This window comes from Mustela nigripes, chromosome 17 (assembly GCF_022355385.1).
Source record: "Mustela nigripes isolate SB6536 chromosome 17, MUSNIG.SB6536, whole genome shotgun sequence".
Classification (NCBI taxonomy): Eukaryota; Metazoa; Chordata; class Mammalia; order Carnivora; family Mustelidae; genus Mustela; species Mustela nigripes.
In genome coordinates, this window is record NC_081573.1 from 4,827,820 (window position 1) to 4,845,234 (window position 17,415).

The following is a 17,415-nucleotide window of genomic DNA, read 5'->3' on the forward strand; positions in this document are numbered from 1 at the left end:
TGGAGGTTCTCAAAACCCTTTTCATAGCCATGGATGTGATGGCATTACTTTGATATATCAATTAGCAAATTCTGTGATAGCCCAATATCAAACCATCCTTGCATTCCTGGACATATACCTCCCAGCTCCCACTACAGGGGTCTGTTTCCCTTACCATACCACCCTTTAAGAGGTGGTGAAACTGAGGCAAACAGGAAGCAGATGCCCAGGGATAGCAAGTAATTAAGTGACAGAGGCTCAATTCATTCACCATCAATTTAGATGGGGCCAACTTCTTTGTGTCCTGTGGACTTCAACTACAGGGGTAACTTTGTTAGATGGGTTAAATGGGCTATGATGTGCCCTCCTGTGAAGGGCAGCGAAAAGACTGGCTAAAATGGGTGTGTTCGCTGTGTCTCTACAGCCAGACATTTCTCAATACCAGGTTCCCTCCTGCCCCACATCGTTCTCCCAGACTCCATTTCCCAACATTCCCCGGCTATAGAGACCTGAGGCCGGGAGGAGCGTGAGCCCGCTATGACTTCTGGAAAATGTAGTCCTGCTGCGAAGTCGCGTCGGGGCTTGATAGTACCGAGACAACTACCGCGCAGGCGCATTCCACGGCCCGCCAGAGGGAGGGAAGGCCTGGCCACTTTCCGCAACCCGCGGAGGCGCACAGGTGAGTCCCGACCTACCGGCGGGAGCGGGTGGGTGCGGGCCGAGCGGGACAGGCTGGTGGGTGCTCAGGACGGCGGGCCCGAGTCCTGCCTGGGGGCACGCTGTGCGGTGTCCCGCCCCCTCCTATCTCTCGCGAGGCGGCCCCAGAGCGCCGCTGCCAGCCCGAGGATCTCAACGCGCAGGAATTGGGCGCCTGCTGTTTGCCAGGAGTCAGCGAGCGCGGAACTGTGCGATCTCCCAGGAGGGAGACTGTGCGTTTCCATACTTCGCTGGTGAAGAAACAGACTAGGCGGCTTCTCGCAGGTCCCAGTGGTCGGCCTGGGGTGTTTGCCCCGAAAGCCCACCGCGTACTCTGCACAGTCACGCCCACGGTCTCTGTCCTTATCCTGAGAATGCCACCCTTTTTCTGGGTCTCTAATCGCTCTGTGTTCTCCCCCCACCCTCCCAAACCCCTTTCAGTCCCTCTTTCTGTGTGTCTGCGCGCCCCTCTTCCGAGTCTGTGTCTGTTTCTAAAAACAGGGCCATTATCTTCCAAGACCACAGGACCATGATCACACAGCAGGACAGTAACATCGATAAAAACTATTAGCTAATCTGCAGACCCTCAGATTTTGCTAACTGTCCCAGTAATGTACTTAATGGCAAAAGCAAAGCCCACACCACACACTGGGTAAGTTGTTAGCGCCCTTTAGTCTCCGTGAACCAGACGCAGTTCCTCAGTCTTTCTTTGATTTTGATGATCTTGGCATTTCTGAAGATTACAGACCAGGTACTTCTAGAATGTCCTTGGTCTGGATATGTTCGGTGTTTCCTCTCTATTAGATTTAGGTTTGGCGGGAATACCTAAATTCAGGGTGATGCAGTGTCTCATCAGAGCAGGAGCCCGTCATGTTTGCCCATCACAGGTCATGTGCGTCTTGATCACTTGGCTGCGGTGGTGTCCGCCAGGCATTTCTGCTCTAAAGTTACCTTCTTTTTGTGATTATTTAGTAACTTACGAGGACATAGGGGAGAGTCTGTAAGACTTTCCTTCTCATTTCCTCATCAGAATTTCGCCCACTGCTTTCAGCCTTCAGCTGCTGGCGTTCCTCTGTAACTGGAAACAGGTGCGAGGCTGTGTCTTATTTCTGGGCTGTTTTAGTTTCCTGTTGCTGCTGTAACAAGTGACCACAAACTTGGTGGCTTTAAACAGCACGAATGTGTTCTCTTACAGTTCGGGAGGTCAGAAGTCTGCAGTGGGTTTTACCATGCTGAAATCAAGGTGTCAACAGAGTGGTGCTCCCTTGTGGGCTCTAGGGGACAATCTGTTTCCTTGCCATATTCCCGCAGCTTCTAGAAGCTGCTTGTTTCTTAGATGAGGCCTCTTCCAGCTTCAAAGCCAGAGAGACAGTGTCTTCTCTCTCTGACTCTGCTCCTCTTTACTTCCCTCACTTGGCCTTCTCCTCCCAATCAAATACCCCCCTGCCTCCCTCTTCTAAGGACACTTATGATTGCATTTAGGCCCCACCAGATAATCCAGGATAATCTTCCTATTTAGAGGCACTTAACTTAATCACATCACAGGTTCATCGCACAAGATACAAGAATGGGGCCATTGCTCCACCAACCATCTGGCCTATATCCAGGCCTGTCTCCCCCACCAGGTGGGGAGCCCCTTTAGGGCAGAGCCTCATCTCGCTCGTTATTATGTCCTCAGATGAGCCTGTCACTCTCACATGAGTCTCAGAGCATATCTGATGAATAAACAGAAGTGACCATAGTCCAAATTCTTCTTTGGCAGAGTTTTTTGTTTGTTTGTTTTTTGGGAGGTTTTTTGCAGGGACTTTTGAACTTTATTTCAACAGGTGGGACATTTCTTCAAACAACATCTTAAGAGAGATCAGGATCCTTATGCTGGATTTGTAAGGCAAATAGAAGGAGCTCTGTAAGGGCACCTGAGTGGCTCATTTGGACTCTTGATCTCAGCTCAGGTCTTGATCTCAGAGTTCAAGAACTGCATTGGACTCTACACCTTTTTTTTTTTCCCTTAAAGAAGGAGCTCTGCAAAAAAGGGTAGATCCATGCCACAGAATACTATTCAGACATAAAAAGAAATGAAAACTTGGGTGCCTGGGTGGCTCAGTGGGTTAAGCCTCTGCCTTCGGCTCAGGTCATGATCTAAGGGTCCTCGATCAAGTCCCGCATCAGACTCTCTGCTTGGCAGGGAGCCTGCTTCCTCCTCTCTCTCTCCCTGCCTCTCTGCCTACTTGTGATCTCTCTCTGTCAAATAAATAAATAAAATCTTTAAAAGAAAAAAAGGAATGAAAACTTGATACGTAGTGGAACATGAATGAATCTGGAACACAGTATGCTAAATGAAAGAGGCCGAATACAAAAAGCCACATATTATATGATTCCATTCATAGGAAAGGTCCATAATAGGCAAATCCATTAAGACAGAAAGATGAGGGGCGCCTGGGTGGCTCAGTGGGTTAAAGCCTCTGCCTTCTGCTCAGGTCATGACCTTAGAGTCCTGGGATCGAGCCCCGCATTGGGATCTCTGCTCGGTGGGGAGCCTGCTTCCCTCTCTCTCTCTCTGCCTGCCTCTCCGACTACTTGTGATCTCTCTCTGTGTCAAATAAATAAATAAAATCTTAAAAAAAAAAAAAAGAAAGAAAGAAAGAAAGATGAGGGGTGCCTGGGTGGCGCAGTCAGTTGAGTGATTGGTTTCAGCTCAGGTGGTGATCTCAAGGTCATGGGATTGAGCTCCGAGTCAGGCTCTGCGCTCAGTGCGGAGTCTGCTTAGGATTCTGTCCCTCTCCCTCTACCCCTAACCCCTCAGTAAAATAAATAAACCAATCTTTTCTAAAAAAAGAAAGAAAGACGAGTAGTTTTCAGGGGCTGGCATTGGAGGGCTGGGACAGAACGGGGAGATTTGGGAGTGACTGGTTAACGTTTCCTTTTAGGGCAATGATGAAAATGTTATGGAACCAGATTGTAATGATGGTTGCACAACATTGTGAACATCCTAAATGCCACTGAACTGTGTCATTTAAAGTGATTAAAGTGGGGACACCTGAGTGGCTCAGTTGGTTAAGCGTCTGCCTTCGGCTCAGGTCCTGAACCTGGGGTCTTGGGATTGAGTCCTGCATCAGGCTCCTTGCTCAGTGGGGTGCCTGCTTCTCCCTCTGCCTGTTGCTCCTTCTGGTTCTGCTCAACAAACAAACAAATAAATAAATAAATATAAATTTTTAATAAGTATTAACAACAAATAAATAAAATATTTTTTTAAAAAATGAAGTGGTTAAGATGTTATGTTACATGTTATATGCATTTAACCACAAGGAAAAATAAAAGTAAGAATGAAAAGATGGCTTAGCTCCGCAGCCAGACTTCTGGTTATGAGTCCCAGTCTGACACTTGAAATCTCTGACCTTGAGCAAGGGCATTGACCTCTTGTTCTTCTATTTCCTTCTCTCGGGATAATTCTAGTGTCGTCTTTTGGAGCTGTTATGTGGGTGCAGTGAGCCGAGGTGCCTGATTGCTACCAGTTGTTAGTATAAAGGGTCCCCTCTGTTATGAGGCATCTTTGGGAAAACGTTTATCTGTCTGTCTGGGCCAGAACTGACCCTCTCTGTGCTCCAGTCTCCTCCTCCAGCTCTGCAGACTCAGGCCTGGTCTTTTCTCCTGGAGACACATGCCCAGGACCCTGCAAGGGCCACAGGACCCTGATGGCTGAGGACCAGGTGAGTTCGGGCTTCCCCATCCCCAGGATGATTTTGTGGACCCCAGAGGGCCATCACATCTCTGTCTATTGGCTGAAGATTTCTCCCCCTGCCAGGCATGGGGAAGAGACTATGGTGGGAGGGGTTCTGGGCCTGGGAAGTGCTGGGAGGAGAAGAGAAGGAAGGGCAGGATGCCCTGAGCTGGGACTTTATGACCCGTTCTAAAAACCACTCTAATGCTCAGCTGACTTTGAGTTGCCAAAAGAGGTGGGCAGTGGATGGTTTTGCTTCACTCTAGAGCCTTATCCTTGGAGTCAGGGATGAGGATTAGGATCCCAGTGCAGGTCTGGGATGGGGTGCCACTTAGTTATCACTCTTACACACGTCTTGATTTTTAAAAAAGTGTTTCTTAAGGATGTCATATACAGGTGTGCAGGTTGTGCACTGCACAAGGGTGCCTCATCTCAGTGGCGGGATTCACATCATATACCTCATACACTGGTACATAATGTCAGTTTTCATGCAGATGGCAGTAAACAATGATTTACTAAAATAATTGGCATATTATAAAGACTTTCCAACAGATGGCAGTAAAGAGTCACGCAAAAGGAAGCTTTTTCCACCTGCCAAGGAAGCTCTGGGCTAGTAGCTGCCCCAGATTTTCTACATTTCTGTGGACCATTTTAATTCAGTTTTCTCAAACCTGCTGAGTCTGTATGTTCCAGCCTGAAATGTTAAGAGCTGGTTCAACCACTAGCAATGGTAGGCTCTTAACCCATGACCTCTCTGGGTTCAGAGTTCTAGAAGGATGTGCCCCTCCACCATGTAAAATTGGCCCTTGCAGGAATCATTGACCTTTAAGGATGTGGCTGTGGACTTCACCCTGGAGGAGTGGGGCCAGCTGGGGCCTAGCCAGAGGGAGCTGTACCGGGATGTGATGCTGGAGAACTACCAGAACCTTCTTTCCCTGGGTAAGGCCCTGCCCCTGCCTTCCCAGGAAGAGGCGTGATGGCCCTGCTTCTGCTCTCATCTCTTTTGTGCCCACCCACTGCTCAACAGTGGGCATTTGCTGAGGTCATGGGGTGCCCTCTCTGCTCTTCTCACTGGTCCCTCCCGCCTGGCCTCTGTCTGTCCCTCTGTCTCTCTGCCGCTTCTCCTAGAGTCTCTGTGTCCCCCAGGGCCCCAAGTCCTCTGCGTGTCCTGCAAAATCCTCAACCTGTGCCCCCACCTTCTCTTCTTGCTTCCCTTTCCATGTGTGGTGACCTCAGGCTCTTCCCTGCAATGCCTGTTCTAGAATCTCAGACTCCAGATGCATCCTTGGATGTCCTCCAGTCATCTGGCTCCATCTTGAGAAGGCACAGAAATGCTGTTCCCCAAATATGTCTCTCTAGTCCTGTGTTGTCCACCCACCCACCTACTGCACCCCGTCAACACCCTTCACATTTGTCACCCTCACCCTGAGCTCCACATCTCCATGCTGTCCTGTTCCTCCTCCCCTGGGCCCCCTGCCCCCAGACCAGACACCCCCAGCCCCATCCTCGCTCCTCCCTACCACCTCCTCAACAGCCCCTCATATCCTCTCTGCCTCCCAACAATCTCTACCCATCCCCTCCTCTCTGTCCCTGCAGCCCCGCCCTGACCCACTCTGGCCTCTTCAGCTGTCTGTCTGGCCACCTCCATCTCTCCTCAACTTCTTTTTCTGATTCTTCTATCTGGCCTTTTCCCTGTAAGCTCTGGTGCTTTGACACTCCTTCCTCAGCTGTCCTCACTCACACACTTTCACTGGACAAACTCACCAAAAACCAAAAACTCACCATAAACTTCTGCATCAGGGACTGCAGGAAAGCCTCCAGGTAAGCCCCCAGGTTTGGGGGTTTGAGGAAGGAGGCCCCCCAGGCCTCAGTTGCACTCACACTGCAACGAAAGGACACCAAGCGCAGTCAGCTAAGAGATAAGCCATGTGGGGTGATGTCTAGGGGAGACCAGGCCAGAGTCCCCTCCCCAAGTAATCACACAGGACATCCAACAGGATGTGACAGTACATGTGAGGTGTTGCCCACCAGGGGATGCTCGTTAGAGACCTCCCACCCCCACCCCTCCCCAGTCAGCGCCCAGGGTTTTCACTGAGGTCCAGTCACGTCAGCGGCCAAACTCTAGACTCCCCAAAGGAAAGCAGGGGTTCAGCAGAAAACATGCTGTGGGCCCAGCAGCTTGGGCACGGGGAACCCTCCTGTCAGTCAGGGAACACTGAGAACCCTCCTGAATCCCAGCTGTCCAGACGCCAGCCACAGGCTGCCTTGTGAGCAGGCCTTTCCAAGGAGAGCCTGCTGTGTGACCCCTTTTCTGCACAAGTTAGGTGTAAAGAGTGAAGTTGCTTTTGCCTGTCCTCTGCAGAAATATATTTCTTCACAGTTCAGAGGCCAGAAGTGCAAAATCCAGCTGTGATCAGGGCCCTGCTCCCACTGGAGGGTCCAGGCCAGAGTCCTTCCTGGATGCAGCTTCTGGAGGCTCCTGGCAGCCCTTGCTGTTCCTTGCCCTGTACCCCCTCACCCCAATCTTGGCCTCCATCTTCACATGACCTTTTCTCCACATGTGTCTGTCTCTCCTCTTCAAACAAGGAGTCTTTGGACTCAGGGCCCAGCCTGCTCCCAGAGGACCTCATCACTAATTACAGCTGCAAAGCCCCTGTTTCTGAGTAGGGTCACATTCTGCAGTTTCTGTGGACGAAATTTTGGGAGAGCCCTGTTCAGCCCACTCTGGGAAAAGGGGAATCAGTGTGGTTTCAAAGACAGCAGGCATAAAAAAAAGGAGATAGAAAGAGATGAGATTAATTTTAGGGGTGTATTTTCTTGTACCTAGTCCATCCAAAAAATGGTCATTTTGGCACCTGTTGAGATGATAATCAATGTGCCAATTATTGATGATTTTTTTCTATTTTTCTTCTCGATAAGTCAGTCTTTGAATTTCAGTGTGTACCTCACACTCAGCTTGAACAGCACAGAACCAAAGATTGATTGATTGATTAACTGATTTTAGAGAGAGTGAGAGACTTTGAGTGGGGGGAGGGACAGAAGGAGAAGGAGAGAGAAAGGGAAAGGGAGTCTCAAACAGACTTCCCGTTGAGCATGGAGCCAGGACCCTGAGATCACGATCTGAGCTGAAACCCAGAGTCAGACACTTAACCAACTAAGCCGCCCACATTCCTGGAACATTAGAGTTTCTCATCATTAGGCACCCAATGTATACAGCTCCCCTGCAGACCCAGGGCCTGGGGCTGAGCTCTAAGGCCTCCTGATGACTTCCAGCCATGGCCAAATCTGGTATCTTTTCCAGGGGCCGGGCCTCCTGGGTCCAAACCTGATGTGATCTCCCGTCTGGAGCGAGGGGAGGAGCCCAGAATGGAGAACAGGGAAGCCCAGCTAGCTGCCTGTCCAGGTGGGTAAGTTCGTCCAGCAGATGTGAGCTATCTGCCTACCCTGTCTGTCTGGATCAGTGACAAAAACGAGGCAGCGTCTCACACAGCCATAGTCATGGGCAGTGGGCTCAAATCCCAGCCCCAGAACTTCCTGGCTCTGTGACCTTCAGGCAGGTCATTTTGCCCCTTGATTTCCTCGCCTGCAAAATGGGGTCAGTAATAGTACCCTGGGTTGGAAAAGATGAATGAATGAACACATAAAAGTATAGCCCAGCACCCGGCACGTCGTAACCCCCCTGGTCAGAATAGGCTACGGTGATTCTTTATCGGGAATCATCTGTGTAGGGACCCAAAAGTGGGACCCCACTGGACATGCTGGGGGACAGGAGTCCAGATGTATGCCCCCCACTGGCCCATGAACTCCATGAGGGGAGGGGGTTGGAGCTTCTTTGTTTCCATCACTGTCCACCATGTTGTGGGGTGAGACTTGCCCCCTCATTCCCCTTCACCACAGCCCATTGGTCCCCAGTGCTGCCCTCCTACCCCCTAACTTTTCCCAGACTGCTGTGCTGTCTCCCACAACCCTGGCTCAGGCCTCAGATTCCCTTGGTCAGACCCTCAGCCCAACCTCCTCCCTCACCCCCCAGGCCCCCGTTCATCTCACACAGCCTGAGAGGGGTTTTTCCACACCTTGAGCTAATCCCACTCCTCCCCTACTCACAGCGCCCCCCATGGCTCCTAGTACCCCTGACAGCAAACCCTAGCACTGTGGTTAGCACGTATCAGGTATGCAATTCATAGGGGTCCCAAGAACAGATCTACTAGCATCAAAAAATCCATCCCCTCCAACAAATCCCACATGGATATGCTTCCCGCTTATCATCTCTTCTCTATACTTCCCTTTCTCCAAATTGCAATATTGTGCTGCAAAAGCCTCACACACATTTAATATTTATTGACCTTTTTTAAAAAAGATTTTATTTGTTTGAGAGAGAGCCAGAACAAGCAGGGAAAGGGGCAGAGGAACAAGAAGACTCCCTGCTGAGTGGGGAGCCTGACACGGGGCTCAATCCCAGGACCCTGAGATTGTGACCTGTGCCAAAGGCAGACACTTAACTGACTGAGCCAGCCAGGTGCCCCTATTTATTAATATCTCTTGATCAAATTAAAGTTATGTGTGTTCATCACAGAAACTTTGAAAATCTAAATAAGAATAAGGCAGGAAATGAAACTCTCCCCATAATGCTGCTTATCTCTCAAAAAAATTTACTTTTCTCATTTTACCCCAAAGCTTTACTATATATATATTTTTTTAAGATTTTACTTATTTGACAGAGAGATCACAAGTAGGTAGAGAGGCAGGCAGAGAGCGAGAGGGAAGCAGGCTCCCCGCTGAGCAGAGAGCCCGATGCGGGACTCGATCCCAGGACCCTGAGATCATGACCTGAGCCGAAGGCAGCGGCCCAACCCACTGAGCCACCCAGGCACCCCAGCTTTACTATATTTTTTAAAAGATTTTATTTATTTATTTGACAGAGAGAGACACAGCGAGAGAGAACACAAGCAGGGGGAGTGGTAGAGGGAGAAGCAAGATTCCCGCCAAGCAGGGAGCCCAATGCAGGGCGCGATCCCAGGACCCTGGGATCAGGACCTGAGCCGAAGGCAGACACTTAACCAACTGAACTCCCTTTTTTTTAATTACAAAAGTAAATAACAACAACATGAAAAACCTTGAGGACATGATGCTAAATTAAATAAGCCAGACACAAAATGACAAATATTGTATGATTCCACTTACATGAGGTGCCTAGAGTAGGCAAATTCATTGAACCAGAGTTGAGTGTGGTGCCCAGGGGCTGGGGAAGGAGCAGCAGGCGTTAGTTTTTAATGAGTACAATGTTTCAGTCTGGGAAGATGAAAAGGTTCTGGAGGTGGATGGTGGTGGTGATTGCACCCTAGCGTGAGTGCTCACATGCAACCCAATGCCTAAAAATGACCTAAATGTCACATTTTATGATGTATGTATTTTACCACAATAAAAAAGTAAATAATAATAAAGTCAAAATGTTCCAACTTGGTGGGGGGGTGGGGGTGCCTAGGTGGCTCAGTTGGTTAGGTGTCTGTCTTTTTCTCATGTCATGATCCCGGGATCGAGCCCTGCATCAAGCTCCCTGCTCAGCAGGGGAGTCTGCTTCTCCCTTTACCTCTGCTGCTCCCCATGCTCATGCCCTTACTCACTTACTCTCTCAAATAAATAGGTAAAAAAAAAAAATTTTTTTAACATATTTTTATTTTTAGGGTATTTGGAAGCCATCCTTCCATGTCACAACACAAATCTCCCTTGCCTTTTGAAAGAGCTACCTAAACTTTGAAACTTGCCTTTTAAAGTTTTCCAGTGTCAGTTCAACTTAATCATCAGTGTCCTTGGTCCTGACGCAGATGATAGTCACATTTTCCATGTCTTTCAGCCTTGGATACCAGCTCTGCAACACCTCAGGAGACACTTCTGAGAGAGAGCATTTCTGAAGAGGCCACTTCCCCTGTGGGAAAGAGGGAGGGGGTTTTAAGGGCAATGCTTGGAGATGCCAGGCTGGGGGGATCCTGGGCCTGGAGCTGTCGGTTGGAGGACCAGGAAAAGCAAGAGAGGCGTTTGAGGTGTTTGTTTGCTCCTTGCAAGGAAACCATCTGTGGGGAGAGAGGCATGGGGTGTCTCAAGCTGGGGCAGAGCTTCAGACAGACCTCAGCCTTCATCAAGAAGCAAAGAGGGCTGGTGGGAGAGAGAACTTGGAAGAGGAATGGACCAAGAAAGATCCTGAAATGCCAAAGAACCTTCATAGAAAAGAAGCCATTTAACTGCATAGAATGTGGGAAAACCTTCATTTACCATTCAGACTATATTCTGCACCAGAGGATTCACACGGGAGAGAAACCCTACAAGTGCAATGATTGTGGGAAGGCATTTAGCAACAGTTCATATTTCATTCAGCACCACATCATACACACAGGAGAGAAGCCCTACGTGTGCGGTGAGTGCGGCAAGACCTTTACTCAGAGCTCATCGCTTACTGAGCATCAAAGGATCCACACTGGAGAGAAGCCATACAAATGCAAGGAATGTGGGAAGGCTTTCACCCAGAGCTCCTCCCTCATTAAACACCAGCGGTGCCATACTGGGGAAAAACCCTATAAATGCAACCAGTGTGGGAAGTTCTACTCACAGGTGTCCCACCTCACCCGCCACCAGAAAATCCACACAGGGGAGAAGCCCTACAAATGTGCCGAGTGTGGCAAAGCCTTCTGTCACACTTCCTCCTTGACTCAGCACCAGACCATCCACACCGGAGAGAAACCCTACAAATGTAATGAGTGTGGGAAAACCTTCAGCCACAGCTCGTCCCTGTCCCAGCACCAGCGAGTTCACACGGGAGAGAAACCCTATGAGTGCTCTGAGTGTGGAAAGGCCTTCAGCCACAGTTCATCCCTGACTCAGCATCAGAGAATTCACACTGGTGAGAAACCCTATGAGTGTAACGAGTGTGGGAAGGCTTATACACAGATTTCCCACCTCATGAGGCACCAGAGCGTTCACATGGGAGAAAAACCCTACATATGTAATGAATGTGGAAAGGCTTTCAGTCACACCTCGTCCTTCACACAACACCAGACAATTCACACTGGTGAGAAGCCCTACAAATGTAACGAATGTGGAAAAACCTTCAGCCAGAACTCTTCGCTCACCCGCCACCAGAGGATTCACACTGGGGAGAAGCCTTATGAGTGTAAAGTTTGCGGGAAGGCCTATACCCAGATTTCCCACCTCATCCAACACCAGAGGATTCACACTGGAGAGAAGCCTTATGAGTGCAGTGACTGTGGGAAAGCCTTCAGCCGGAGCACCCACCTTATTGAGCATCAGAAAATCCACACGGGCGAGAAACCCTACAAGTGCAGAGAATGTGGGAAAACATTCAGTCACAACTCCTCCCTCACCCAACATCAGAGAATTCACACTGGCGAGAAACCCTATGCCTGTAAGGAATGCGGGAAAGCCTTCAACCAGAGCATCCACCTTATTCAGCATCAAAGGACCCATACCGGAGAGAAGCCCTATAAATGTAACAACTGTGGAAAAACCTACACCCAGATTTCACACCTTATTCAACACCAGAAGGTTCATGTGGGTGGAAAACGCTATGTGTGTAAGGAATGTGGGGAGGATTTCAGCTGGAGTTCACATCTGGCTAAACACCGGAGGCTTCACGCTATGCACAGCACCTACGTCTGCAATGATTTTGAGAAACCCTTTGCATGGAGCACACAGCTTGCTGATATTCCAAGAACTCTTGCTGACCAGAAAGCCTAAGAAATTAGCCCGTGGGCGATTCTGATGCTGGGTTCAGTGCAGCCTTCATCAGCACCAGTAACTTCCTCCCAGAGAGGAACCCTAACACCATATACTGTGAGAGAGAGTTGCTTCTCTGTTTCTTACAAGGAGCTGGTGCCATTGATCACCTGCTGGGACACCTTCTGATCATTTTAGGAGCTCCCTCCTAAAATCTCAGCTTCCCCCCTATTTTTCAATCTTATGGCGTCCCCAGAGGGTGGTGTAAATGAAACGAGACATCATCTGATATCTTTAACAAGGTCTCTGTGAACTTTTTTTATTAAAGATTTTATTTGTTTGACAGAGAGTGATCACAAGTAGGCAGAGAAGCAGGAAGAGAGAGGGGGTGGGGAAAGCAGGCTCCCTGCAGAGCAGAGAGCCCTATGCGGAGCTCGATCTCAGGACCCTGAGATCATGACCTGAGCCGAAGGCAGAGGCTTAACCCAACTGAGCCACCCAGGTGCCTCTCTGTGAACTTTTTAAATTTATCGACCAAAATAAATAAAGAAATATGAGACTGACGCGCTACCTACTGCGCTAACAAGGCACCTAAAATAAATAAATAAATAAATTTATCAATCAGTCATTAAATTAGAGCTTGAAAATTCAAGAAAAAAAATCACAACTGGAAAGATTAACCCTTTAGAGTACAAGTTTATGTAGCTGAGCATCAACACTAGATTTTAGTATCTTACAAAACTTCAAGCTACAAATTTCATGACCATGCCTGCAGTTGGCTTAAACACAGTATGTTCCACTATTTACAGTCATTTTTTTTTTTTAAAGATTTTATTTATTTATTTGACAGAGAGAAATCACAAGTAGATGGAGAGGCAGGCAGAGAGAGAGAGAGGGAAGCAGGCTCTCCGCTGAGCTGAGAGCCCGATGCGGGACTCGATCCCAGGACTCTGAGATCATGACCTGAGCCGAAGGCAGCGGCTTAACCCACTGAGCCACCCAGGCGCCCTACAGTCATTTTTAAAGGCTTATTTTTTGCATCTTTCTCATGTCCAGGATTTATGCTCTATAAAGGAGTTGCCATCTTAAACATCATTTTCTGTTTTACTTCATGCCCAAAAGTAAGTTTTTCTTTCATCATATTTTATCATAAAAACATACTATTAAAAAAGGGGGCAGGTCGTGCCTGGGTAGCTCAGTCCGTTAAGTGTCTGACTCTTGACTCCAGCTCATGTCTTGATCTCAGGGTTGTGAGATTGAGCCCCGAGTCAGGCTCTGCACTGATTGTGGAGCCTACTTAAGATTCTCTCCCTCTGTCTGTCTGTCTGTCTCTCTCTCTCTAAAAAACCACCCAAAAACAACAAACAAAAAAACCATAGTGTTTGTATTTTATTATAAAAATAATGCACATACTTTTATAACGGGAAACATTTTTAAGTAAAATAACATTTGCTTTGTAAAGGATAATTTGGAAAGTATCAAGAAGTATGGAATAAAATACAAATTCTCTGTAACCACACAGCCCATGGAGAGCCCATCATTTTGTGTGTACTTCTTCCTGGTTTTGTTTTACTCTGTCTTCCATATCCATATATTTTTTTAAAGATTATTTATTTATTTATTTATTTATTTATTTATTTATTTATTTATTTATTCATTTGACAGAGATCATAAGTAGGCAGAGAGTCAGGCAGTTTCGGGGGAGAACAGGTTCCCTGCTGAGCAGAGAGCCCAGTTCAGGAATTGATCCCAGGATCCTGAGATCACGATCTGAGCCAAAGGCAGAGGCTTAACCCACTGAGCCACCCAGGTGCCCCATATCCATATTTTTAATCATGAAACAAAAGCAATATACTCACCCTCAACTTGGCCACCCTCAGAAGTCCTATGGTCTTGATTTTTTTTTATTCCCTTTCAAGTATCATCTTAAAATAAGTGTTCTTTTATTTCATTGTGATCAGAGTGTAGAAACAATTTTGGCTTCTCAGATTTGCCCTGTTATACACTGAGAATTGTCTTTTGTAATCCCATACACTTCATACTCCTCATCATTCGGGCTAATAATATTTCACTGGTGGGTGTAAAATTTTCAAGTCCATTCTCCCACATGGGTTTTGTTTTAAGCCCCTCATTGACACAGGTGCTTCACCAGTTTTCCCAATTATGAATGTTGGAATGAGTATTTCCACACCTGCTTCCTCTGTTCTTCTCAGGAGATTTTTTCTCTAAGTCATATTCCCAGGATGGAAATAGGAGAAGCACGATTCTAATGATTTTCCTGAATACTGGAACATTTTGTCAAGTTGCTTTCCAAATTGGCCGGACCCAGTCTGCCTGGGACAAGCTGGGCATGAGGACTGCCATCCACATTTTACCAGCACTGAACATCCATAATTTTTTCCTCTGTCAAATATATGAGATGACAAACATTTTTTTAGTAACTTACTATGTGCCAAGTTCTGTCCCAAGCCCTTGGTATGTATGAATTCTCTTTCTTTGAACAATTCCACCTGTTCAGGACTGTATTGTCCCATTTTACAGGTGAGGACACCAAAGCACAGGGAAACGAAGTGGCCAAAACCTCACGGCTATGAGCTTGTGGAATATAGAGATTCAAGCCCAGGTAGTCAGGCTCAGAAGCTATGCTCTGAACATCTATGGGGATTGAACACATTTCACATATAACATTTCCTTCTTAAAATAATGTTTATTATTATAAAAATCAATACATGCTTCTTATAGAAAATTTAGAAGATCCAAGAAATCCAGAAAATTTCACCCAAAGTCTAGTGTCATGCAGAGATATCTGTTAACATTTGGGTCACTTCTGCTATTTTAAAAATAATATATAATATTATAGGTGCTTTAATAAATTTGGGGTATACTGAATATGCAATTTGTCATACTTCTAGTTTACTTTATTATCACGAGCCCCTATCATTAAATATACCCATATCATTAAATCCTCTTTAACAACCAGATGTTTGGGGGATAGTTTGCATACTAATTCAGCCAGTAACTTCATCAATCCCCTGTTGGACACCTTGGTTGTTTCCAGTTTTTGACTTTTATAAATGTCTCTTGAGCTGAAGTCTGTGGTTGAGCACCTGACCAATTTCCAAGTGAAATCCTGGCAGGGAAGTCATGGGATCAAAGGAAGAATGTTTCAGTGATCCCAGACATGTGGGCCAATGGTTTCCCAGAACTTTTTTTTTTTTTTAATTTTATTTATTTGACAGAGAGAGGGAAATCACAAGTAGGCAGAGAGGCAGGCAGAGAGAGAGAGTGGGGAGGAAGCAGGCTCCCTGCGGAGCAGAGAGCCCGATGTGGGACTCGATCCCAGCATCCTGGGATCATGACCTGAGCCGAAGGCAGAGGCTTTAACCCACTGAGCCACCCAGGCACCCCAGAACTTTTGTATCTGTTGGCAATCTGACCATCAGAGGACAGGACTATGTCTCACCAACATCACCCATGGTAACTATTACCATGTTTATAGTCTTCCCAGTTATTTCTTTTAGTATATGACTCCTTTCATGGTTGAATAAATGCTCGTTTATGGTGAATAATTCAGAAAACAAAAATGAAAGCAATGACTCCCTGTAAATCTTTATTCCAAAGATTCTAGATTTTTTTTCTGTAAATATGAACTTCCTTTTTTGTTTTTCCTTTTTTGTTTTCCTTTTTTGTTTTTATAAAACTGGTTGTGTGTATACACACGTGTATATATCAACGTAAATACAGTAGACAATTTGTATGGTATATGCACACATATGACTTAAGATTTTTATTTTTTTAAGTAATCTCTACACCCAACATAGGGCTTGAACCCACAACCCCCAGATCAAGAGTCACATGCTCCACCCACAGCCAGCCAGGCGACCCCACACATACAATTTTAGAAGTGACTTTTTTCACAAATGTGGATATTTTCCCATGATAATGCAAACATGTTTATATATAAACATATATAAATATATAGAAATGTATATGTGTATCCTCATACTAGGGTTTCTTGAGTTTATTTAACCAATCCCTATTTTCTTAAAATATTTTATTTATTTATTTGTCAGAGAGAGAGAGAGAGAGAACACACAAGCAGGCAGAGTGGCAGGCAGAGGCGGAGAGAGAAGCCGGCTCCCTGCCTAGCAAGGAGCCCCAGGACCCTGGGATCATGATCTGAGCTGAAGGCAGTGGCTTAACTGACTGAGCCACCCAGGCGTCCCTAACCAATCCCTATTAACGGACATTGAGATTGTTTTCTTTTCTATCATTGGACATTTACTATTTGACGCTTGTGCAAGTTATCTCCATAAGATAAATTCCTAGAAATAAACTTGTGGGACAAAAAATGTCCACGTTTAAATTTTGATAATTACTGATAAATAATCCTCCAAAAAAAGGATGAACCAATTTACATGACTCTTGACTATATGAATATATGAATGCCTATTTCTCTGTTGCCCAACTTCCTTCAAAAATTACTCAGTACTGGGGTGCCTGGGTGGCTCAGTTGGTTAAAGCCTCTGCCTTCAGCTCAGGTCATGATCCCAGGGTCTTGGGATCGAGCCCCGCATCGGGCTCTCTGCTCAGCAGGGAGCCTGCTTCCCCCTCTCCCTGCCTGCCTCTCTGCCTACTTGTGATCTCTGTCTGTCAAATAAATAAATAAAATCTTTTTTTTTAAATTACTCAGTATTATTCTTCTAAAAATATTTCTAAGGGCACCTGGGTGGCCCAGTCGATTAAGTGTCTGCCTTCGGTTCAGGTCACGATCTCAGGGTACTGGGATTGAGCCTTGCATTGTGTTCCTTGCTCAGTGGGGAGTCTGCTTTTCTTTGTCTCTCCATGCTCCCTCTCCCTCTGTGCACTCCCTCTGCTCTCTCTCAAATAAATACATCTTTTAAAAAGTTTTTTAAAATATTTGTAATCCAATAAGTAAAGATGTCCTAGCAATAGTGAGATTAATGATCTTTTATATGTTTGTTAAGGTTTCATCTTCTTGGGATTGCTTATTTATGTATTTTGCCCACTTTTAATTGGGCTGCCTTTGTGTATTGATTTATAGGAGCAAGTCTTTATGTATTACATAGATTAACCCTTTGGTATATACATCACTAATATTTTCTCCAGGTTTATTGAAATTTTGTTTATGATGTATTTTGCTACATAGAATTTTTAAAATTTTAGTATTCAAATCTATTTGTATTTTCTTTTATCATCCTTGGACCTATTGTCATGCTAAGAAAGGCATTCCTCACTGCCAAGATTATCTTGTATTGTATTCTAATACTTTTATG

At 46.3% G+C, this 17,415-nt stretch overlaps 1 protein-coding gene across 1 annotated transcript; it reads left to right on the forward strand.

Annotated features, from left to right (window-relative positions):
* Positions 1-600: 600 nt before the first annotated feature.
* LOC132005959 (zinc finger protein 260-like) lies at positions 601-13,639 on the forward strand. Its single transcript, XM_059383492.1, has 5 exons — positions 601-658; positions 4,282-4,382; positions 5,206-5,332; positions 7,695-7,796; positions 10,245-13,639. Exons 2-5 carry the CDS (start codon positions 4,368-4,370, stop codon positions 12,137-12,139), a joined length of 2,139 nt encoding a protein of 712 aa, XP_059239475.1. The 5' UTR covers positions 601-658; positions 4,282-4,367; the 3' UTR covers positions 12,140-13,639.
* Positions 13,640-17,415: the final 3,776 nt, after the last annotated feature.